This window comes from Leptidea sinapis, chromosome 2 (assembly GCF_905404315.1).
Source record: "Leptidea sinapis chromosome 2, ilLepSina1.1, whole genome shotgun sequence".
Lineage (NCBI taxonomy): Eukaryota > Metazoa > Arthropoda > Insecta > Lepidoptera > Pieridae > Leptidea > Leptidea sinapis.
This window is the reverse complement of record NC_066266.1, coordinates 305145-331854: the sequence shown is the minus strand read 5'-3', so window position 1 is coordinate 331854 and position 26710 is coordinate 305145. Positions and strand designations below refer to the sequence as shown.

General features: G+C 35.0%; 1 protein-coding gene across 1 annotated transcript in view; it reads right to left on the bottom strand.

Annotated features, from left to right (window-relative positions):
- Positions 1 to 22400, bottom strand: part of LOC126974657 (protein stum) — a 94560-nt gene extending 72160 nt beyond the window's left edge. The window contains exon 1 of the mRNA XM_050822201.1: positions 21868 to 22400. Within this exon, the coding sequence (XP_050678158.1) occupies positions 21868 to 22400 (533 nt within the window). The remainder of the gene's footprint in view (positions 1 to 21867) is intronic.
- Positions 22401 to 26710: the final 4310 nt, after the last annotated feature.

Genomic DNA, 26710 nt, shown 5'->3' with positions numbered 1-26710 from the left:
AGCGCAGTTGTAATGCCGCTTAGAATTTTTGGGTTTTTCAAGAATTTCAAGTGGAACTGCATTTTAATAGGCAGGGCGTATCAATTACCTCCACTCGTCTCGTCCCTAACTGTCATAAAAAAATAGTAAGATGAACACCTTCTTGTTCACACGAGCCTCTTTTAAATGTTGACTAGTTTAGTTATTCAGATGAGCAGATGTTCCTAAGAAACAGGATTCACGGATTGATCTCACTGTTCCAACAATTTGCTTGCGTTGAGGGTCCACACTAACAGGCACACCTGGACTGCTGGCTCTTTGATAACACAATATCCTCTACATAGAACACTATCGCAGCACCTGCACTTTTAATAAATTACAAGCTGCCACTATCTGATCTAGAGACGTTCATGCTTCCAGTACAACAGACAACCAAAAGAGAAAAACTTTAGTAATTGCAATTCCCTTTATAGCCGGTAATCCGTGCCAGATATAATCATTAAATTGTTTGTTTATAAGTTGGTTTTTACTTAACAAATTGACTGGGAGCTACGTATATATACTTACTTGGTTTATTTGCTTTGGAAAGTTCTATAAGAAAGACAACAACATTTCATTACTTTGAAAGATGAACATACTTAATACATAAACGTCATGGACATATTATAAAACTTAATATACCTGCAAAATATTATCATAAATTATTATTTATCATCTCCTACACTAACATGCAAATCTTAACATTACGAAATAATTTGAAACGTTCCGTAGAGTGAGATAGGGGTCCGTGGGCTGAGCTTCCGATCTCGCAATAGCTCATTACTCATCTTCTGATTACAAAATCATATTTGTACATACCGCCGTAGTCAATTATAACTTTAAATAAACATTTTATCTTCATCTACTTACTTACCAATTAACAACCTTTGCATGGAACATCATTCTTCTATGTATCTGGAGAAGGGCGTTAGCTGTGCGATGCGAAGTAAATACTGTATGACTTTTGCAGCTATCATGGTAAATTTATATATACATATTATGCTTATTCATTATGTAAAAAGTTTAATGTAATAAAAAACCCTTTGTTAAAGATATAGTCAACATTTTCCATCCAGCCTAGTGAGCAGTCGGTCCGACGCGGACGTTCGAGTCTCCTTCCGAGACGCTCCTTTTATAGAGTAGGGGTGTCCGTATAAGCGGAGCGAGCCCGACATTTGGGCCCCGTTTTGGGGTTAAGGTTCGTAAATGTATTTTCCTAATAATACTAAAAAAAGATCAACAGTCAGACGACACGAAGGCCTCTATGATGTTCGGTCCTCATCCAACGTATTAAGGCAATATTGATGAGATCGTCAGTCCATCTTGTGATGGGCCTACCAACACCGCATCTTCCGGTACGTGGTCGCCTTTCGAGGACTTTACTGCTGTCTTTATGTCTGGCGAACTATGTGCACTTCCCACTGTCACCTCAGTTTCGCAATCATTTTGGCTGTGTTGGTGACTTTGGTTCTCCTACGAATCTCCTCATCTCTGATCATTCGATCTCGCAAGGAAACTCCGAGGACAGCCCTCTCCAACGCCCTCTGAGCGACCTCATCATGTAGGTTGCCTTCTCATGATGCCATAAGTTAGCATAAATACGATTTGATAAATAAAATATTATTTTATAATCTATTCGAGACTGTGATACTTTATTATAGACATAAATGCGTTCGTTAGTTATTTATTTATTTATTAAATTCCGCCAACAAGGTATACACTAATATAAACACAGTATAATACAAAAACAATAACATTCACATGGTAAGTGATGGCTCAATTATAGGCGAAAATGACATGCTATTCAATTAAATTAAGCCACAAAATAAAATAAGAACTATAAATTATTATATATCTATGAGTACAATATTAATATTAATTTACACAAAAAAGAAAAATAACGATTGAGGTCATCCCTCCCTTGAAAGAACCGTTTTAATATATTTTTTAAATTTATGTAAGTTATGATCAAATATGTCGACTTCATCGTGATGACTATTATATTCCCTGAATAGAATATTCAAGGGAGAGAAATAGTTATCTTTGTGTATAGTTATTATTAAAGTTTTAGTTATGTTATATATATGTATATAACAAATAATTTACTCCATAAATCATACAGTTCAATAACATAATTAGTTGTAGTGCCTTCGAGAGTGTAGATACTTCACGAACGATCATCAGATTTTAAAGAATTGCTAAACTGCATGTTATCAATAACGTATCTATATACTTTACATTTTTAAGATATGTACATATTATATTTTATTTTTACTAAAGATATACCTAAAGTCGCGTGCTATATCTATTTTCATCTGAGCGGCAAAGTATCCCCCTGCCTAATTTCGTCCTGCTTTCGCTAAGCTTCAAATCACAAATGATCGTGGCAAGGAAATTTATTTAAACTACTTCCATATTCACGTAATTCTTTTACCACAAAAACATTACCTACATACCATATACAGAATATTGTTCAACCGAGTAACCGTTCCGTGTGGACGAATCTGCGAGTAAAAGTTAATTTCTAACAATTGCATATTCATAGCAACCACGCACTTGTACATAATGGTACGCTTGCAGGTGGGATGGTTCGATGAAGGTGGAAATAATAGGGTCAAAGACTTATTGTTAATTATCGTTATGTTACCTCTATTGTTACATTACCTTTGACTAAGTATCTCTATTCAGGTCAATACCATGTGAGGGGGTTCAGCTCCTTTAACTCAATTATGAATGTGCAAACTATTAAACAATAATAATTGTAGCTACCTCGTGTTATGATATCAATCATGATTCCTAGTCTAGGTTCTGTAATAGTTACAATAGTCTACGTCTTTATTTCACACAAATAACAAAACTTATTGTATGCTATTCCTAAGTATATCTTATTTCCTCTTTTAAAGCTTTATGGTTTGTATTGTTATTTTAATTGTATAATCACTCAAGTACAATCTATTTTAGAGCTGAATGATATTGTCAATCGGGATGTCAAGCGTCCAGAGACCGTGACCCAGTGACTTGGGAACAGGTAGCGTCACTAGTGGGACACTCTCTGGCGTCTTATCATAGCCAGGCTATTTAGGCCAGGTCAAATAGTCGGTCTCGGTGAGTCTTATAACTTTGTGCCGCTTAGTGTTGAGATACTTGGCCCGTGGGGCCCAGAGGCACGGAGGATGTACCAAGTACTATCTACGTGACTTAATAGAGTTTCTGGAAACCAAAGTGCTGGTATCTACTTCCGCAAACCGAAGAGCACATCGGAAATGCTGCCTTAGTACCTACATACTTATCGTACATATTGAGCCTTTGAAAAAGTCTATACTCTATGGCCTAAAAGCATTATTTACTGAACTATAATGTCGCCAAACAAGCAAAGTTGTTGTGGTCCATCTATTGTGTTGAATAAGGCACCAGTTATGTCTGTTTCACATAAGCCTACTGTCTGTTAGTCTCTAGTCTTAGCATTATAAACTTCGTACCAATTTTCAGATACACTTACCAAACTTAAGTATGTACACTTCTTTTAATATTTGTGGTGTGCACTTTTTTTACCTAGTGGTTGTGATATATTATGTTTTGTAGTAGTTAATATAAGTATGTAGTACATGGCTTGGTGAAGAGTACGTTTTTTTGAGAAAATTGTATTTATTCCTTGAAAATGAAATCACTCACCAGAGTTAAGTATGTATATAATATATTTCCCGCCATTTAAGGGAGGGGTAAGAGGCTCACGGGTTGGGGAGAGGTGAGGCAACCAACATCCACAACAACAGCTGGTATCAGGACATGCGTTGCCGGCCCTTAAGTCGTATCAGTTCGGTAAAACCGCAGCCAGTTATTGATTCCAAATAGTGGCTGTTCGCACAGCCTCGCGGCTAGAAATTTGTTTGCAAAACGCGCGATTGTGGAGTTGCTTGTGGAGTGCCGAACATGAACGTGATGCGTGATATTTATCTGTTTGTTTGTTCTATTTCATATAACAAATAACAAGTCGCAGAAGAAATATTGTATGTGTCACGTTATATTATAACTAGCTATTAACGCTCGTGGCGTCATTCATTTCACCCAACCCATGCCACTCGTGTTTTTTTATTCCCCATTATACAACTGTTGCATAAATTACTATATATTAAATTTGTTTTTATTTCTGCGTAATTCACGTCATCATTTGAAACAAGTACATAAAAGTGTGCATTTTAATACTGCGTATAAGCAAAAGTGTGACATCTAGGTTGTTTTTTATGAAAAAAACTGACTGGACAAGCAAGACATTCATGTGAAGGTAAAGGATACGCCCTGCCACTTGGGCCTCAAACAGGAATCCTTATCTCTAACTCTCTTTCTCGTCACATTTCTCCTTAAAATTATTTAATTTATACGTCTAAATAAACTGTGACAGCTGTGAACACGTTGAATAAAATAGCGGCGGACAGTTAACCTGTATTTTTAGCAACGCACGCATTCTAAAACAAAGTTACATACGTATCGCAAGTGTGAGACATAGCTGTCATGCACACTAAAGTAATAAACCTGGCCTGTTGTCATACAGCTAGATGCACTATCAAAGTTTTTCTCATTGAAAAAATAATTAGAAAGAATTCTGAGCGGCACTGCAATGGGCAGGGCGTATCAATCCGATCGTCCTGCTCGACTCGTTCCTTATTGTCATAAAAAAGGCCACCAAAAAATGTATAAGTAATATTATATTAAGTACACTAAGTTGTAATTTGATTTAAAAGAAAGGCTGGACTTTCTTGTCAGTTCTTCTCTCCATGTCAAAAACCCCTTTATGAAGTGATGACTCATGACGTTTACCAAGTGTTATTGCAATAATATGATTTGTTAATGTCACTCCCTATGGTATATAAAAATATTATCTATTTTAAAAAAATCTAATTTTAATTGTGTGGACAAAAAGGACACAAGTAAGTGAATGGCTTATAGAGTACTTAAGTAACTTTTGAAAATTAATTTTATATGAAAATAAAATTTAAATGATGAACAAAATCAATTTAAATATAACGACGTAAATCAACGTAAACGGAATATACACGGCTAGTAAAAAACATTATTGTTAACTGATGGGAATAGAGATATGTTCACTAATATAATGTTCAGTTCACATAACAGATGCTTATGTATATGTTAATTACACGCTTTCTAACCTTTGTAATTAACTAACACTGTTCGTTTATTCTACTAAGCTAAACACATCGGATTTGGTACCTTAGAACCATCGGACGCGGGCTGGTAGCAGACCATATTCGATGGTGTGCCAATGTCCATCGCCCGACACGATGCAGGCCTGTCTAACTGCCGTTTAGCTTTAGCTGTTTGCGAAGCTGGTTCCATAGCTGGCGCTCTATGGGCGTTGTGGCAATTCAGTATAGTAGGTGCCGGCCACGCCAACGAGGCTATTCAGGAGGGACCAGTGACGCACGCGCCTTTGATATTTTCAAGCGGTTATAATATTATTATGAAAATACCATTCATGTTCTGGTAAGTAACATAGTAAGTAATTTTATTTTATTTATTTATTTTTATTTATTTATTTATTAAAGCACACCACATCATATACAATACAATTTTCTTAATCTAATGTTACAATTAGTAGTTCTATAGTATACGACAATTATGGTGAACATAAAAATTACAAAAAATACTCCCTAAATACTTCTGAAAAATAGAACTAATACTATCTAAACTATAATAAAAACAAAAAAAATAAAAAATGAAAGTACAAATTATAACTTTAACTTATAAAAATAATGAAAATAATGAAGACGAAAAAAAAGAAAAACTACTTATTTGACAAATGCGATTGAGTACGAGCTAAGTGTTTAACAACACTGTCTTTAAACCTGACCAGCCCACTACCGAATATATCAAGTTCTGAATTGGTATCGTTTAACTTATTGTACTCGCGAAGAATTCGAGCGAGAGGCGCCTGAACTCCCAGGTTGGTTTTTACAGAAGGAACTTGGAAGATTCTCTTGATTTTGAACCTTGGGAATAAATATGGGACAGCAAGGTTAATATTCTGCAAGAGGTTACTACATTGTATTTGACCGTTTAAGAGTTTGTACAAAAATATTACTCCGGAAAGAGATCTCCGATCGAGCAATGAAATCATATTAAATTTCCTGAGGCGCTGATGGTACGGGTGTCTATGAGAGAATCCAGTACTAATGTATGCAAGGTGTAGTGTGAATGCTCTTTGGATACTCTCGATGCGTTGCGAATGGATCGTATATAGGGGATTCCATATAATACTACCATATTCGATATGACTGCGCACTAGAGCGTTATATAGAATTGTTTTCGTTTTGGAGCCGAAACAATTCGAGTTTCGCTTTAGAAATCCTAACATTCGTGCGGATGTGGTAACTACTTTATTAACTTGTGCAATAAACGTTAGTTTGCTATCAATAGTTACCCCCAAGTCACGAATTTCCTGCACTTCTTTTAATGGTGCGCTATCGAGCTCATACACTGTAACAAGCGGTTTTTTTCTAGTGTACTTAATATGAAAACATTTGCTTGCATTTAGGATCATACCATTTTATAGGCACCAATCTTTTATACCATTGAGATCACTTTGAACAAAAGCAGCCTCAGAGGCAGAGTTGATAACTTTATAAATTTTTAAATCATCGGCGAAGAGAGATGCTTTACAATATTTGATATGATTCCTAACGTCATTCACAAATATCAAAAAGAGCAACGGTCCTAGGTAGGATCCCTGGGGAACACCAGATCGCGCAATATATGAATTAGATTCAGTGCCTCCTACAACTACTGACTGAAGTCTATTATGAAGATATGAATCGAACCATATCAGTAAGTTTCCTCCAATTCCATAATTACTTAGCTTCTGAATTAATAAAGGGTGACTGACTTTATCGAAGGCATAACTAAAGTCTGTATATATCGCATCAATCTGGCGCCCATTGTCCAATTCTTGACATACTTCGGTGACAAAAGAGATGAGGTTCGTTTGAATTGAACGGCCCTTCCTAAAAATATGTTGCTCATCGGAGATCAAACTGTCAATATTTTTGGAGATAACAGGATGAAGGACGGCTTCAAAAAGCTTGGAAAAACAAGACAAAATGCATATAGGACGGTAATTTTTACGTCGGTAATATCCCCCTTTTTATATACAGGTACAACACGAGACTTTTTCCATTCTTCAGGAAATACACCATCTTTAAGTGATCTATTGAAGATAATAGTTAAGGGTAATGACATTGCAAACCTACATCGTTTAACAAAGAGAGGAGGAATCGAGTCTGGCCCAGCTCCTTTATTAATGTCGAGTCCTTTTATTTTCTGAGATATTTCAGCTTCACTGAAGCTCAGGGACATCAGAGAATGAACATTACCAATATCGACTAGACTAGAACTGCGAACGCGACGCTGACCACAAGTGTACATAGAAGAAAATTGATATGAAAATAGATTGGCAATATCCGCTGCTGTTTGTGCTGTAACATTATCCATTTTCATACAAGAGGGAAGTGTTTAATGGCCGCCTTTTTTATTTTTAACAAAACTCCAAAAACATTTTGGATTATTTGGAATGTTTGCTTCAATATTTCGCTTGTATTTAGTATAGCAATCATCATAAAGTTTATGACAACGCTTTCTAATCATGTGATACTCTAATTCATCTCTAGGATTCTTATATATTCGGAACCTCTTATGTAATTTTTCTTTTTCAGCAAGCAATTTTATTAAGGAAGAGCTGAACCATACCGGATATTTAGATCTCGTGTTGGTTGTTTTAGGAACAAATTTGTTAATGATATTGTTAATTATTTTATAGAACTCAGATACCATACTATTTACGTTATCATGGACGCATAGTCTTCGATTCTAATCAATAGTTTTCAGATCATTGATAATAGATACATAGTCACCTTTATAAAAATTTAGTTTTGCATTACCTCTCGCTCGCAAAAATGATATTCCAGAACTTTCAATATTTAACAATAAGCTAGGATGATTCGTATATGTCCTACTTAACACGTCAGGTGGGGCTGATACATTAATATTAGACATGTTACTCAATACTAAATCTAAAAAGCGGTCATCGCTATTATTAATACAATTAAATTGCATTAGGTTATTCATAGACATAAAATCAACTAAGGCAAAGCCAAGAGTATTGTTATAGTTAGAGGGAGTCATAAAAACTTCGTGTGCTTGTGACTTTCATTTAATAAACCCTAGGTTGAAATCACCAACTATAATGACGTCATCGCTTAAGTTGAAAGCTAAGTCAATTTTGTCCAAAAATTGTGTCAACGTCGCAATTTTTACAGGTGGAGGTAGATATACCACACATATAGAAAGTTTTTTTATTGCTTGATTAATATTAACATGTAATGTGACTCATAAATCCTCGACATCTGATTCCCATGACTCAACTCTGAAAGAAGAAATGTCCTTAGAGACTGCTAACATAACTCCTCCACTATCTGATTTAGTATTGCTAGAACTCGAACGATCTCTACGATAGATGGTGTATCTGTTGTCAAATAATTCATTGTTTGAAATACTGGATCTCAACCAAGTTTCGGTAAGAGCGATGACCTTATAATTAGAAGTTGATAAGTTCTTTAGAAAGTTTGTCGTCTTAGTTCTCAACCCTTGAGCGTTTTAGTAATAAATGTTAAGCATCTTATAAAAAAACTATAGAGAAAAACAATAAATTATTAAGCTACAATTATATACTAAGTTTACAATTTAATATACTAAATTAAGTTAAAAGAATTAAGGTTTCGTTGTTCTTAATAAGCAAGGCTTGGCAGTTTTCATTTTTTCTCGTAAAAACGCGCCCATTGCGAATCCATACAAACTTATACTGCATCTGTTTTGCTTTCAAACGGGTAGCCGCGTAAAGAGCATTGGTTAATGGAGTTAGATGTTTGGATACAAATATAGGTTTTTTAGTTCCTCCAATACCAAGATGGCGAGAGTTTAACTTATCTTGCGGATTCTTCTTGTTAAATATGCTCACAGAAGTCAGAACGACGTCACGTTTGCGCGGGGTACCTAACTTAACTACGACGGATCGAGCTCTATTACTGTCATTTGTTAATTTAGCCACTCTTGTCACGTGTTGTACATCATCCTGAGTGAGAGGACAGTCCACAGTCTTGGCAATCTGAATTACAGTTTCAAATAAATTCTCTGATCTATTCTCTGGGATCCCATTAATAAGTATATTGTTCTCCCGTACATGAAGTTCGACGGAGCTTAGCTGGTTCGTTAGTTTTATGGCTGTGTTTCGCTCGTGTCATGTTTCTGTTGTAGTGTGCTCATGGTTCTGTTCAAGCTCATATCTACCTATTTAATTAGTTTTTAAATACCTACTTTGTGAAGGATAAAATGACATATGTTGACTAAGTCGTGGCCTTCATCACATACAATACTATCAGCTGCAAATGATATAAGGTTTGACAACAAAATCATATTGATTTAAAATTACTATAAAATACATATATATATTATAATGTATAGACCAAAAAGTGACTGTAGAAATAATACTAAATACTGTTACAATTAAAAATAAACAAAATATAATATTTGAATTTGGAATCTATTATTTTTATATGCTTGTTTATTGAGTTTCTCATTTTGGCGCCAATACATTGTACAATAATTGCGATATCAAAATGGAGTGGGATGATAAAGGGAACCGAATCGCTGTGATTGCATGACACGAAGTAGGTGTGTATGGTAACCAAATGCAATTCCTAAAACCCTCCATAAGCTTGCTATTAGTAAAATGTTTGTGTATCAATAGATACAATGAGACGTCCTCTGTTTCTGACAGAAAAAGTTTGGCCGTCCACGCAGTATTCGTACGAAAAAGGTGGTCAAAGCAGTAAGGTAAAGAATTCGAAGAAATCATGTCCGAAAGTATATATATATATATAATACATTGTATCTCGGGAGATGAAGATAGCACCTAGAACCATGTCGCATATTTTGTAACTTAGGACTTACAGCCTATAAGAGACGTACTGATCATTTATTAACTGATAATTTAAAAAATAATAGGGTGGTAAAATCTAAACAACTACTGAAGCGGTACGCCCTTTGGGTATAGGTTACTAAAAATTTTGTTTACGGATGAGAAATATTTTACAATTGAACAACATTTTCTCAAACAAAATGACTGTATTTATGCTCAAAGCTCTAAGGAAGCTTCCCAATTAGTCGACAGAGTGCAACGTGGGCACTATCTGACTTCAGTGATGGTTTGGTGGGGTATTAGCTATGAGGGAGTGACTGAGTCGTAGTTTTGTAAAAACGGTATCAAAACATTGGCTCAAGTGTATTAAGATACCATTCTTGAGAAGGTCGTGCAGCCCCTTAACTACACCATGTTCAATCACCAAGAATGGTCCTTCTAACAAGGCTCGGCACCGGGTCATAAAGCTCGGTCTACGCAGTCTTAGTTCGAAACGAACGTTTCGGACTTTATTAGAGCTTATGACTGGCCGTTGTCTAGTCCCGATCTTAATCCGCTGGATTGTGATTTATGGTCAGTCTTAGTAAGTACGGCTCGCCATGAAAATTTGGAGTCCCTAAAACAATCCGTACGATTGGCTGTGAAGAATTTTCCCATGGTAAGAGTGCGTGCTTCTATTGATAACTGGCCTCAACGTTTAAAGGACTGTATTTCAGCCAATGGAGACCACTTCGAATAAGCTTTATAATATTTTAAATTGTTTTATATTTATGTATTAAACTAACAAACTGTAAAAGTAATAAATGTTATTTGCAATAGATAATTTTTTTCTTCTTTGGTTCATCAGTATTTATGGCAGGTTAGGTAAATTAAAATATGCGATGCTCTGGTCTTCATAACACAAGTTTCAATACAACACTGCACTTTATTCAAGATAAGTATTTTTAAGGCGTTGTACTTATAATATATGTTTAAGTGTTGTTTTAGTGAAATCTAGTTATTATTATTAACTAGCTGACCTGCCAAACGTTGTTTTGCCATATAAATTATATATACGTTCCTTGAGCTTCAACGAATCTATTACAAAAGATTTCATTGAGATCGGTCGAATAGTTTAGGAGTTATTAGGGAACATACAAACATACATTCTCTTTTATATATATATATATAGATAACGATTATTATAGTCTAAGGAAAAGTATATACACTAGAAATCTATCTATGAAAAATGCAACTACAAATATTATTACTCGTTCAATCGTTTTAGAAGAGCTGTGTCATTTTATATACTCACAGGGTTATTGGTAACTCGACGTACTCCTGATAGCAGTGACTCTTTGAAATATATTTAACACCCATATGCATCATGCAAAAATTTGAGATATCATGTTTTATACCTTTTTTTAAAATCAGTCAAATTTGTAACATCAAAAATTTGTTGAAAAAAACTATCTATGATCTATGCAGTATACATACCTTAGACAAGTTTCGACTCGTGTTTAAATATATACAATGTCTAAAGATGTTGAACACTAAACAACAGACAGACACAGCTTTGTAATAGAAGCTTTTTCAAGTGCAACACATGTTTATTTCTTTTGTAATAACACAGTAGCTAGGTATTTAACAATATTAAAACCACAATAATTATCGATAGAAATTTTAAAATGAGAGACGAAAAATGCCTTAAAAACAAAACGTTATGATACTTCGCTTGCAGATTATATAAAAAAATATATACGTTTTCTTAGATCTCCAACAATGCATAGCAACTAGGAACTTATTCAAAATAAACTGAAAAACAATGGTCACAAAGGAAGTACGCGGAAATTCGTATTCGAGCTAAAATAAAATCGCTGTTGCATATCTTGCAAATAGATTTAATGCATACCTAAGACAATGCTGTAAGGAAACTGGCAGGTTAAGAAACAAAGTTGTTTTTTCAAAAAAATTCATTCGCGAGTGATTTTGTTTTACAGTTTGGCGCCCCCTGAGTAACGTATATATATTATATACTACCTGTTACAATATCTCAGGACCTGACGTCGATGACGTCACATCGTCGCTTTGTTACGGTGTGCAAAACAAGCATCACTAGGATATTATAATTAACAAATAAACAACTATTTATTTTTTCACTATTATAGGTTGATGTAAAGGTGTTGTGTTGTGATGATGATTGTTATTATTATAATGATAAATGTAGTTTTTACTTTTGTCGCAGTAATATTATAGCGACACAGAACTACATAAAACTATTAACAAAAAAGTCAAAACGTAATAACGATAACTTCTAAAACCTGGCAGTGATAACATGAAAATATATCTAAGACATGCTCGATATGTACCAAACGGTAATAAAACTGCAAGCCGTACTGAGGCAACAGAACGAGCGCGAGTGGGTGAAAGGGGAACGGGAGGAGGCTCCACTTTCTAGCGAGGTCCTGAGATCATGTGGGCATGTGGTAGTAGGGTTGAATTAAGGAAACAGCTTGATGAAAATGGAAAGCTGATGTTTCAATATTATACAATTACGATATTGTGTTTTGTAACGGTAACAGTAAAGGTGCTCGTCAACATAATTTACGTGAGTTTCCTAATCGTCGGTTAACCCTTGAATCCGAATTGAGGTGAATCCGAGGAACTGGTAGTGCTTAGAGACGACTAATTAATTCCAGAAGACCCCAAGTTTTGAGTTGTTTTCATTTTATATACAGGGTGTAACACAAGTATATCCTATTATATACAGGTGTATATCATGCACATACTAAGAGTGGAGGGATGTGACAGGACCATGACTCCGAATATATTGACACTGAAAATTTACAAAATAAAAAAGTGGTGCGGATTATTTTAATATTTTCGAAGAAAATATTCAATGCAATTCAATTTTTAGTCATAACTATCTTATTATTTTACATAACAGTCGCTAAAATTATAAAAACCAAAAAGCAGAAATGTATTTCGCCGCAACAGCTGAGCCTTATTACGTAGGTACTTACTGTACAAATTGCATTACAATACTGGCAAAAAATTCTACGAAAAATTTTGAATTATTTTCTGCAACTACAGAACTTTCTTGCTAAAATGCCAATGACGCTACCTATGATTCAGGAAATGTTTTTTTTATGGAAAAAGGAGGACAAACGAGCATACAGGTCAATCACAGGAGCGTTGCTAGCCTTTAAGGAAGGTGTACGCGCTTTTTTGAAGGTACCCATGTCGTATCGTCCCGGAAACACGGCAGAAGGAAGCTCATTCCACAGCATTGTAGTACGTGGAAGAAAGCTCATTGAAAAGCGCGCAGTGTAGAACCGCCACACATCCAGATGGTGGGGATGATATCCTAATTTGTGGCATGTCGTGCGATGGTAAAATTCGGCGGCAGGAATCAATTAAAACAGCTCTTCGGAACACTCCACTAAATGTGGAAGAAGACGCACAATGAAGCAACGCCTCTACGCAATGCCAAGTGATCCAGCCGTTCACAGAGCACTGGGTCTCTGACAATTATAGCTGCTCTGCGTTGCACACAGTCATATGGATCGAGCTGATACTGGGGTGCGCCAGACCAGAAAGATGACAGCAATACTCCGTGACCGGACCTGCACTTTGTACAGCGCTATTAATGACGCCCAGCTTTATGTTACGTAGGTCACACTAAAAGTTTTGCGTTACTTAAAAAAACAACATGTTATAACCAAAATAATTATGTTTATTGCTTTTCAGAATACTCTCCTTTATGTTTTAAACATTTTTTCATGTGATCGAATCATTTTTTAAAACAGGAGGACCACAGATCTGAAGGCATGTTTTCTACATGCTGATTGAACGCTATCGCTGCCTCTTCGCAAATGGTTAAAGCGAAATCTCTCATCAAATCTTTGATTTTGGGGAAAATACGGAAATCACAGGGTGCTAGGTCGGGGCTATTAGCAGGATGGGCGATGAGTTGTACTTTTTTGGAAGCTAATAATGATATTGTTTTGTTAGCCGTGTATGAAGAAGCGTTGTCATGATGTAGGAGAACGCGGCTTATTGGTCGTCTTTCGCGAACTTTTTTTAACACCCTAGGTAAACATAATAGAATACAACTCGGCATAAACACTCGTAACATTAACGTTTGTCACCTGCCTCACTTTCTCTTCCCTTACCCTTTCGTATTCGGAGGTTGTCTGGTTGCAGTATATGGGAAATAGTACATGAGTTTTTATACGTTCAACCACAGAAAACAAACGACAGGTAGACATATCAAGGTCATGGAGGTACAAGCGTGTTAATTGTAAATGGGATTCATTTAACTCACAGTTTCAAGGACAGTCATAGACAGTCGCTTGGCAATTTTACAGAAAAACGTTCATGGAAAACATCGACGGACGCAAACAGGCACATGAATAGGTACTTCTAGGCGACTTGGTTCAAGCGTCATTTCGAAATTGTTTTTCAATTCTTTATAAATCTCAATAAATCTACTAAGAGGTAGAATTTCTTTTGGTTGATAAAGGCTAATTAACACATTATATTGTAATTAATAAAAAGAAGACACATTTTAATTTTTTTAAAGAGGTTGTCGATGTTTGTAGCCGTTTGTTTACGTGTAAACGATTAATTAACGTTTTTATTTTACTTAAAAGAAGGAATAGTATAGAGGCCCGGATAGAGACGGATTAATAATGATGGAGGAGGCATTTACCAGAAAGATGTTCGTATTAAATATTAAATGAATTAGATGTATTATTAACTATTACTGAATTATTATCAGGGTCATTAGAACTTTATTTATACTAACACACAATTGAAAGCTGATTATTGTTTTAAAACCATAAAAACAAGTAGACCCGTGTTTTTTTGATTACACTACTTTTAAATGAACGCTTAGTAAGTAATGTATTGGCGATAGGTCGCCTATAAACATTTTGCCGCAAGTACCTGTAATTAATTTTAGTATATTTTATCTTCAGATTAATTTATTAAAAAAGCATATGGGTGCAATTTACACATATAAAGGAAATTACGTAAAGAATTTAAAAAAATATGGTTGGCAGCTCTCAGTGAGCCACAACATAAAGATTGCCACGTGTAAACAGATACATTATTGATGATAAATTGTAGTCATATCAGTATTATTATCATTTTAATACAAAATTAATTTTTATATTTACTGTTAACGATAAGCCATGGCTGCCAGTTCAAAAATGACCACAAGTAGAGGTTGTCATTATTATAATAAACGTATCTAGATTGTCTGTATATAATAAATAAATACAAACAAGTAGGTAAATATTAAATACTAGCTGACCCGACAGACGTTGTTATGTATATAATAAATAAAATAAGGTTCTAATATGAATTTGTCAATAATATATCATAACATCAAAAATTACTTCGTAAAATATGCACCCTGCTGTCGTAATGAAATTGTTTCACAGCAGACAGTCAACTGTCAAACCGTGCGTCAATAAATTCTCTCATAGAAATTATGTATGGACACATCAAAAGAAAAACAAATTTGTTGTTTTTATTTAATTTAGCAGCATTTTCCTATTTATTCACCTTTTAAACCTTCTCTGGACTTCCACAAATAATTTAAGACCAAAATTAGCCAAATCGGTCCAGCCGTTCTCGAGTTTTAGCGAGACTAACGAACAGCAATTAATTTTTAATAGATATATAGATATTACAGTTATATAGTTAACTAAAACATATCTGACCGAGATTTGTACATTCTAACACGTTGTATGACCGTAAATAAAGTAGATTTTTAAATGCAAAATACCAACTTAATGAATATTTATATCTTGAATACGTGTTTTTGTCACCTTTTTTGTTGATGAAGTTTTCAAGATGACGGTAATTGATGCGAATACAAGGTCGAGTTTATTGCCGCGTAGCTGAAGTTAGCCAAGCGAGGAAGTCAGGGTTACTTGATACCTAGGTCCTAGGTGATCGCTTATATCAACTATTAACACATAACTTAACATACAAATCGCGAGTGTAAGAAGTAGCTTGTCACGCACACTAAAATAAAAACCTGGCCTGTTTTCATTGTTTGTCTAGCAGCTAGAGGCTCTATCAGGACGTCTTAATAATGTAAGATAATGTTACTGGGGCTGCTGCTTCGGCTACCGAACACAGCAAACGTCACACATATGTCAGTCTTAGTGAGTGTTACTTCTCTGTGTCGTTTGATGTCGGTGGTCCGGGCCCCAGCCCAGAGTCACGGAAAATGTACAAAGTATCCGTACGTGCTAATATAGATCCAAATCTTATGCTCCATATATTTGGTAATTCATGTATGGGGCTAAGTATAGAAGTATTTAATACATTGCAACAAAGTGTTCTTGTCTTCTCTTTGCATTACCTTTTTAACCGACTTCAAAAAAGGAGGGGGTTCTCAATTAGTCGGTATTTATTTTATGTTTGTTACCTCAAAACTTTCGAGTGTGTGAACCGATTTTGATAATTCTTTTTTTATTTGAAAGCTGGTGCTTCCGGAATGGTCCAATTGTAATTTGGTATAGATCTGACAGTGGAATTCATGAGAAAACCATAAAAGTCTTAAATTTTGCTATTCATACGTATAGCAACATGGATAATAAATTTACGAATAACTCAATATCGCGCCAACCGATTTCGATGATTCTTATTTGAAAGATAAATTCGATTCGATGATTCTTTTTATTGGAAAGCATATACTTGAAAGATAGTGGTTTTGGTGAGAGTTTGGTTAGGTTCTGATAACGGAATCCATGACAAAGTAACGGAACACTGTCTATAATCAAATTGCAAAGTACTTACGTTCATTGCTGCATTGAAAAATTTAGAATATTTAGAGAAATTGTTAGTAAGTGTACTTCAAATTCACTAAAAATCATAAAATCATTTTTTTTTAACAAAACAACAACCGCCTTCAAAAACACTATTCCAAAACAATACATATAATGTGCACTAAAAAGTATAAAAATAATTGCGTATTTTTATACAATCTAAATTATTAATCTTATTCTAGTTACAATTATTGTAATTTTTGGAGTCGGTGTCATCCAAGATAGGTTTGTTACTACATACATAGTTATAGGTGAGATGTGCTTGTGTCGTGAGGAGGCGAGAGGCGAGAGCGGGTTGCGGCCGAAGGACACCGATCCCAAAAATAAAAATAATCGTAACTAGAATAAGATTAATAATTTAGATTGTATAAAAATACAGAATTATTTTTATACTTTTTAGTGCACATTATATCTATGGTTTTGGAATAGTGTTTTTGAAGGCGGTTGTTTTTTTGTTAATTTTTTTTAATCTTATAAAAAATTATGTTATGAACAAGGTTTACTACAAAATCGAGGATTGTTTTAATAATAAAAATATTTGGGGAGGCTAATGATGATCCACTCATTTATATTTTTCACCACACTTGCTTGTAAAGTGAGCCTTAATATATCTTACTATAACACACACTTGCATAATAATATTACACATAGAATTATTCCTACAAAGTTAAGTTGGAACCCAATTGCAAATTATATGAGAGTAAACAGAGCATTTTTAATTTAACTGGGTAATACAGTTTTTTTTTGTAACAACATAGAGTTACTAATTGATGCCCTGCCCTGGGGCTGCAACCCACAGCGTCGTGTATAATGAGGAACTTAGCCCACTTGTATCATAATATACTATTAAATTTGTAATGTTTTCGTGAAGTGTTATTCTCTTATTTTTTTGAAATATTTAAAAGAGCAAAATAATTTTCTTAAAATGTACTTGCAATAAAGAGTTTTGAGTTTGAAGTATAACATAATATATTACATAACATATCGCTATACGTGTAATATACTACAAGTAATAAGTAAAAAGTAGTAATTGTGACGAGTGATAGCACACCTTCGTCTTCAGACACTGTGGTATTTGGGACTAGAACATTTTAAGGAGCTTCCCGGAGCTGCTACTATTTAAGCCGTAAATATTGTAAATAAATCTGCCAATGTCCAAATTATTTTATATAAAATACAGACAACATTGAATGAGAGGTCGTTGCTTTTAAAACGATAACTCTACAACCTTCCATTTAAGATGGTGCACTCGTCATCCGACTTTATTTGGACTTTTACAAGCGCCCACATTATTGATAGAAGCGATTTTGTTGGTTTGTTTCGTACTTATATTTTGGGTAAAAACAGTCAAGTTTTTATAATAAATTGACCAAATATCAATTTTGAGAAAATGAATGACCTTTTCGACTTTAATGAGTTTTGGTTGCAACAAGAGTACATAAATTTGCATTAAATTTTTTTGCAATTCCAAACGAGCATCCCCTTCACCACATAACAATTGGTTACCCACGGCCATCACCAGCAAAAGTCGCAACATCGTTATTTTCTATTTCAGGAATGTCATTCATGTTACAGGAACTCCAGCTTTTATCTCCATAATTTCTGAACAGATATTATCCTCTTGTCGAATCCTAAAATATCTATTGGTTATATAAGATTCAAGAATATACAAATGATTTTGGTAAAGTCATTCTTATGTTGTAAATAAGCTCTTCATGCTAAACTTTATCGAAACCCTGCGCCAGATGTATTGTATAAGAAACTTCTTTCTTTTCTAAGGCTCTTTCTACAATATAGGAAGTTCTATGCACTTGATCTAGGTACAAAGATCTGGTACTTGTCATAATCTAATTGCACAATTTATAAGGGTCGTTAATTTAACGAGACCTTTTTTTGGGATTTGATGAAAATTTTCCCGGATATCAAATCATATTCATATAGGCTTCGAAGAAACTGGGCGTCATAAATAGAGCACGACAATACTTCAGGAGGACGTGCGCATGAACTCAGCGGGCTTCTTTTTTGTTTTAATACAAAGTTGATACAATGAAATTTATAATTTAAATAGCCTTACGGCGGTCGCTCCATTCCCAATCTGTGATTTCATTAAAAAATTAATTTCTGTTATACCTTAACACATAAGGTAACACATGTCTTTTAACAATTCTCATGAATTTTGTAATACATTTGTTTTGAATATTTTCTGGGATCTTGTTGTATGTTCATATACATCGCCTGACAAAGTTACAAAATAACCTCTTAAATTGTAAGCTAAAATAAAATGAAGTAGTAATTTTCAGGCATGGTTAAGTAACGTTGTTGCAAGCAGTTTGAATCAAGCGCCTTGGATTTAAATTGGTCCAAACCGTTTCATAACGTCTTTTGTATATGTTGCGTTGTTAATTGAGTGTTTGTTGCCTCAAAGTGTCTTATGTTGTAAACGAAATATTTTGGGCATTGCTGAGACGTAATAAACGACGAGAAATGACTGTGTGCTTGTAATTGTAACTTAAACTATTGAATCAATAATTGTTTATATCCATATATTATACTCAAATATTATAAACTCTCCATGATGAGTTCAAGAATCACACATTATGACTACCATGAAAATATTAAACTGTTTTGTTAGAACAAATTTCTTATTTGTTAAAATCTTAGATTAAGAATTGGTCTCGGCTGTGCTCCAACTAAATGCCGCACTACTTAAGAATATTAGCTTTTTTAATACAGGAACTTTATATTGTAGTGCGTATTGGCTATTTGTAAAAATGCTTGTGTACGTGGCATCTTGACACTCAATGGCATCTTTCAAATTTTGTGACTTATATACGGTATTATATACTATAATAACACGTATTTTATATTTATATTAATAAAATACAAAATACTTATTGATGATATGTAATCCCAGTGTCTTTCTTATTTCTTGTAGTATTATTTATACAAACTTTTACTACGCAACTCGGCATTTTAGTTTCAATTATTAGCAAAGATTTTCAGAAGATGTGGCTTGCCAACGTCACACATGACTGCGGTATCTAGTTGAAGCACAACGGTGACTAATCCTTAATCTAAGGTTAAAATGTTATTTTGCTTAATAATAACATTGATTTTCTTAATATTATTTCATTCCGAAACACAATAAAAATTGATTTGACAAAAATGGTATGAATAATGTTGAAATGTTAAAGTGACGTAAGTATATCGAACGATATGATAGTCTAGTTTGTTTGTTTAAAAAAAACATGACAGTTGCCAGAAACCATTTCGTTACCGCCATTACCTGTTCAGATGTATGGTGATCATATGCGGCCCCTGAATGCAGCATAGCGGCTTATGATATGTGGTACATAAAGTATTGTGTATAAGTGTATATTAAGAAAACCACACTCGCGTTTATGTCCTTCATTATGTACACTCACATAACATCAGTGTTGTTCTTTTGAAATGAAAGTTCTAAATGTTCTTTTCCATTTTAGTGTTCGTAATTGTATTACAATCTATGAACAATCATATGTGATAAATGAATGAAAAAGAACTATTAATATAATTATAATGTATTCGACACAGACTTACAACTTCTATGTAAGAGGAGGATGAACAAGATTTTATACAGATCACCTGATGACGAACATAATAACTATAAAGTGGAAAACAGAATACACATTGGTGCGTGGCGGGGGAGGATTAAACCGGGGGCTCCGTGGTGAGAGTTAACGGTTCAACCTTCTTGTACTATTAAGTATTCTGTGCTATTTCGCCACAAACGCTATAACTACTACACAGAAAAAAAAACACTTTCACGCAATTTTCGCCTCTTAAAATTTTATTACACAAAAATATTTGTTTTGTTTTATGTTTTCAATAAACTGGCGTTGCGTAGAGACGTCGCTTCATTGTGTGTCTTCTACCGCATTTATCACGGGGAGTGTTCCGAAGAGCTGTTTTACCTAATTCCTGCCGCCGAATTCCACCTTCGCACGACACGCCACAAGTTAGGATATCATCCTCACCATCTGGATGTGTGGCGGTCCTCCACAGTGCGGTTTACAAGGAGCTTTCTTCCACGTACTACAAAGCTGTGGAATGAACTTCCTTGTGCGGTGTTTCCGGGACGATACGACATGGGTACCTTCAAAAAAAGCGCGTACACCTTCCTTAAAGGCCGGCAACGCTCCTGTGATTCCTCTGGTGTTTCAAGAGAGTATGGGCGGCGGTGATCACTTAACAGCAGGTGACCCGTACGCTCGTTTGTCCTCCTATTCCATAAAAAAAAAACTTAAATCGCACATATGTGTACATGTCTTACAATTATAAGTACATTGTGCTCCAACTTATACAAAATAATTTATAAGTTTTAATAAATAAATAAAACGAAGGTGTCCTGTCAGACAATTTCAAGACCATTACAAATAAATACAATTAAATGTCACCATTGTTTTTAGATTTTTATTAAATATATAAACATAATGATTTCTCTAAGCTTATATTAGAAACCTTTGCGTGAGAACCTACAAAAGTACACCCCTTTCACAGAAAAAAGCAATAGAGGCACGTATTTTCTCAAAATTTATGTCTTTCGAATTCTTTTTGATGTCAATTCTAATAAAATAGATACTACCATCGCTTCGGAAACAAATGTCACTATGAGAGAGAAGAAACCGCTGCAAAAAACTCTCCCAGCATTCTTTTTTGTGCTATTTTTTTATAAAATAAAATATCCAATATTGTACTGTCGTTGTTATTGCTATAAAATAATCATAATTTAGTCCCAGGGTGCTTGATTAGATATTCAGCTGTGGAGTAGTAGGATTTACGACAGAGCCATTTTTTTTATAAATTTAAATTTATTTATAAATAATGCCTGAACAGTGACTGGGACTTTAACGGTGTATACATTTACCCTTAAGCTATTATGTATCTTATGATGCCTACTAGAATTAGTTACAAGCAATCCTTTATTTTCTATATATTATTATATTATAGTCTTTATTTCGATAAGTAATAATTAGTAATTTAATAAAATAAACTCACGGCAATGAACTCGGCGCTGTATCGAGTTTCCTCGCACTTTCAGTTGGAATCACTTTAAAAGCCCCATCACTAAAACTGTCCCTTTTTCCCGAGCCTGGCGCACTTTTCACCTCAAAACCGTCCACAACCGTCCGAACTCTACCAGATGGTCGAGCCGACAGATCAAAGAACCGATCCTGCGCGTGGATCAGCTGTGTCACAGTGAACGCCGGCTCAGTTTTCGGTCCGAATAATTCGTTATGCACATCGATTTGTGAATCAATTGTAATGTCCAACACCGGGTCGCTCAGGCGCAGGGTTCTTTCCGTAGCGAATGCATACGGCGTATTGGCGAGTTCTTGTTCTAAGCTGTTGTAGCGGCTACGAAACAAAGACGTTTCCCCACCGTCGCTCGAGCCGAAGAGATCGTATTGGCCGAAGCGATTGTTGATGGTATCGAACTTGGGGTCTGTTATGTCTTTCTCCGGGCTGGCGGGAGACATGTCGATGTGCAGAATGCCGTGTTCGTCCGTGTACTTCAGTTTTAACGCCATTTTGCTGCGAAAGAGAAATATTATTTGTATTAATACATGTATACATACTAGTGTATAGAAGACCTGACAGTCCGATAAAATTTCAATAATATGCGTAAAGGAGTGGTCAGCTAGATTATAATTAATATTACTAAGGAGCGTGGCTCACTGTTTACCAAGTGTCAATCAAGACCAGTTACAGTCACAAAAGATTCTCTTTCCTTCTCTATCTTGCTGTATTTCCATTAGAGATGTTCTTGTCTCTCGTACGTTTTGCTAGGCTATACGCTAGTAAATTAAAAGTCAATGGTTAATATTAGTCTCGAAAGAAAGGCCCTTGTTATGTCACAGTCACACCGTCCGTTGGCCAATTGTAATTGTTTCATTGGTTGGGGTAAAAACTATTCGATGGGATCACCATTCGATTGGAACTTTTGAATTTAATTTTAAGAAATTGTCTTCGTCTATACGCAAGTGTATTGGTAGTCAGTAGTGTCTAATGTCTATATACTATATTAATACATTAATCAAATTAATTTTTTACTGCCCTGAAAATACTAATGTTACCGGGCACAAAAAACAACACACTCTAATATACCTGCTCCTGTAATTGAAAGAGATTGTACTTGTTCATGGTCAATGCGCAACGTAAGTTCTGACAAGACTAAATTAAGCCTGGCTTCATCAATTAACTTTAGCAACAACAAACATGTTAAAGTACCGGTTAAGTATAAAATGTGTTGCACCATTTGACAATTTTAGGATGACGTCATAACTGTAACTGTTAACCGTAACCGTCCAATCTTCGATGGTTAAGCTATTATTGTCTGACCTGTCAAAAGCTTAAAAAAAGAAAACGATATTGACTTGTTATTTATTCACTTTTTAACTCTATGCCAAGGCGCAATACTATGGTGCAACACATTCCGCAGTCTATCTTAAATTCAGCGTTACTGTTTACGTTAAATTAGCCTGTAACTATAACAATAGCTTATAATATTTTGCAATTTCACTAGCTGCGTCGCCCTTTAAGCCGAAATAGTTGGCAGAAAAAGTCCCCGCTATGGTACTTATCTTGTCGGTATCTTATTCTAAGAATCAAACTGGTAATTTTAGTTTAATTTAATAAGCCTGCTGCGAGAATAGTCGGCGATCCAGTGCTCTGTGAACGGAACTGTGCTGTGTGAACACTCTGCGTTGCGTAGTGACGTCGCTTCATTGTATATTTTCTAACGTATTTATCACGGCGAGGTGGATTTCAGCGGCAGAAATCAGGTGAAACTGTTTCACTTGATTTCTCCATCTACCTTCGCATGACTGGCCACAAATAACGGTATCATCCACACCATCTGAAAGCGAGCCGTTCCTCCACGGTTTTCAAGGAACTTTGTTCTACGTACAACCAATCTGTGGAATGAGCTTCCTCGATACGACAAGAGTACCTTCAAAAAAGCGCGTATACCTTTCAATAAGACCGGCAACACTCCTGTGATCCCTCTGTTTTAAGATAATTTGTCCTCCTTTGTCCTCCTCTTCCATAAAGAAATGCCTACCTATTTGAACGAATCGCCTATTTGGATAGCATTGATTGGTTAAAATAAACGGTAGTTAAAAAAGACGACGTTAAGACGTCTTTATTAAACCGTTTCATGACTCACTTATTAGTTTCTCTTGGGCTGACAACATAATCCTAGTAAGAAATTTGTGTATATAAAATCAACATTTTGGAAAAAATCTCTTTAGGATACAAGAATCTGCTGGACTTTTTAGCCATCACGAATTTGTCCCAACATGTACACAAGCCGACACACTTTTCAGTCCATGGGGAAATCTTATTAGATTAAGTTTGCACCGATATGTCGTTAAGGCGTGTTACAGTGGAACAGATTAGTAACCTATGCGCTAACTCTTTTATTTTGTGCGAATTAAACGTAGCGAAGTAATGGTTCATTAGACCTGTCAAACACATTGATTCAATATTATTCAGTGACAGTCACTGTATATCTCAAATTGACTGGGAGTCTTTTCAGCTATTAAGAATTAGAGAGCTAAGTTTCCAATTTTAATTCAAATTCAAATTGAAATATTTTTATTCAAATTAGGACTTGACATCACTTATTGAAAGTCTAAAACTACCACTCATTCCAAAACGGCCTAAGACTGCGTGCGTTTTCATCAAAAAAAATATGTTTACAAAGTAACTTACAATACGTACGTAATAACGTACAATTAAACTTATTATTTAATAGCCTGAGGACGGTCACTTCATTCCTAATCTACTGCAGATTATCAAGATCAGATCATTAAGAAAGTCATTTATGGTATAGTAACCTTTATCACAAACTTTTTTTAACAATTATTTTGAATAACTACAACAATAATAAGAATACTTCTGTTTTGAACATTTTCTGGGATCTTGTTGTCAAAGCATTTGCCCCACAAAAGACGACTTACGACTTACTAACTCAACTTAGCCGAGTAGTAGGCATTATAAGTTTATATTATTAAGAGTATAATAAGTTAATTACATTTTGCTTTGTATATTTGATGTACTTGCTCCAGTAAAAATCGTAAAAATAAAAAACCATGACTACCCGTGGATCACGTACGTAAAGCAAATGATGAATCTTAAAAAAAAATGTATTTGATGCCATTGAACGTGAAAAAATTGCTATTTCAGTTACTTGATTTATTACTGATGCCGTATACACAGGCCATTCAAATCTCTCTCGGGAAATCGTCGACCAGTGGAGGGAGGAACTTGTATCTTCTATCGAGTCCTCTCTTGAGAAGGTTGCAGAACGGGGTAAATTGAACCTTGTTCAATTTAACCCCCAAAAGACTCAAGTTTGCCCGTTTACCATTAATAACACCCCATTTGTCGTATATTATTAGTATTTTACCATGCATATCGAAAGTTCTACAAAAAGTAATCTGTGAACAGCTCAGAGGATTCTTAAAAAAAGAAAGACCTACTTCCATTATTACAATCTGGATTTAGAAAACATTGGAGCACGGCTACTGCATTACTAGATGTGGTTGATAATGTTCTTAGTCTTAAGCTCAGGTAGAGGAGAGTGTACTATATTGATTTAATTAGACTTTTACCGGGCTTTCAACTCAATAAACCCTCTCTCTTTACGGTTTCGAACCTAAGACTGCTGGTTAAAAATCTTTATATGTAACCGTTCACAGGTCGTCCACATTCGGTGTGAAAATGGTCTCAGCACCTGTATCTCTCGTTGCGCTGATGTTTGCAGAGGAGTTCAATCTTAAAGTTACTTCTGTATATACTTTACACAGCAGATGTCACTAACTGTATAGGTAAAATTGCTAATGATTTCATATCTATGCTGACGATATACAGTTGTACATATCTTTTAAAGTAGGAGATTTGGTTTCCGCTCTTGCAAAATTACAGGAAGACCTAAATCGTATTTCTAAATAACTAAGAAATAAACTGCATTGAATTAAACGCGAAGAAAACAAAATATGCAATGATATTAGGAAGTAATCATTAAGTAAAGATAAATCTGAAAACAAACCCATTTTTTTTATAAAAGGAGTACAAATAGATAAGAGTCTCTGAAACGCGCAACCTGGGAGTTACATTTGACGAATCCTCGCGATTTCAAAACCATATTCTTGACGTCACCAAAAATAGATTTTTTAGGGTTAAAGTTACTTTACCGCATCAGAAATTTTGTTCGCAAAAAGTCATGTGAATCACTGATTCTCTCTAAATTTAAGTACGCAAATTCAGTGATTAGATTAGGGTTATCAGACGCGTCACGCCAAGATTATCTTCGTTGTGTAAGAGCAACACGGTTCCGCAGCATTTAGGGATATCTTTAAATACAGCGCCTCCAAATGATACCCAAAAAAATCTAAAACTCCCATTGGAATTTATTATTTTTATTTGCTTCTCTTTTTCTATTATTTTACACACAGACACACAGGTCATATTTACGACCTAAAACAAAAGGAACCCTGTTATCTACGGCTGTTGTCAACAGGTGGATTTGGTAGGTACCTACTGAAATCAGTGTTGGAAATAGTGTCATCCTAATTGCAATTCCAAAATGCTGAGTGGGTATCGTTTTCATGACATCCTATCTTTAATTTGTTAATTTGACTATGTATATTATGTTTTGTGTGTCATGAATAAACGCTACTGCAATTCATCATGTCGATTTTTCTGCTTTTTAACTGCCAACCCAAATATAGATAGAGTTATGAGTTATGCAAAAGCACCCCCACATCGGCGTGGAGCGACTCATCTTTTTACGGATGACGGAAGTGTCCTTAGAAGCAAACTTCATAATGTAGCC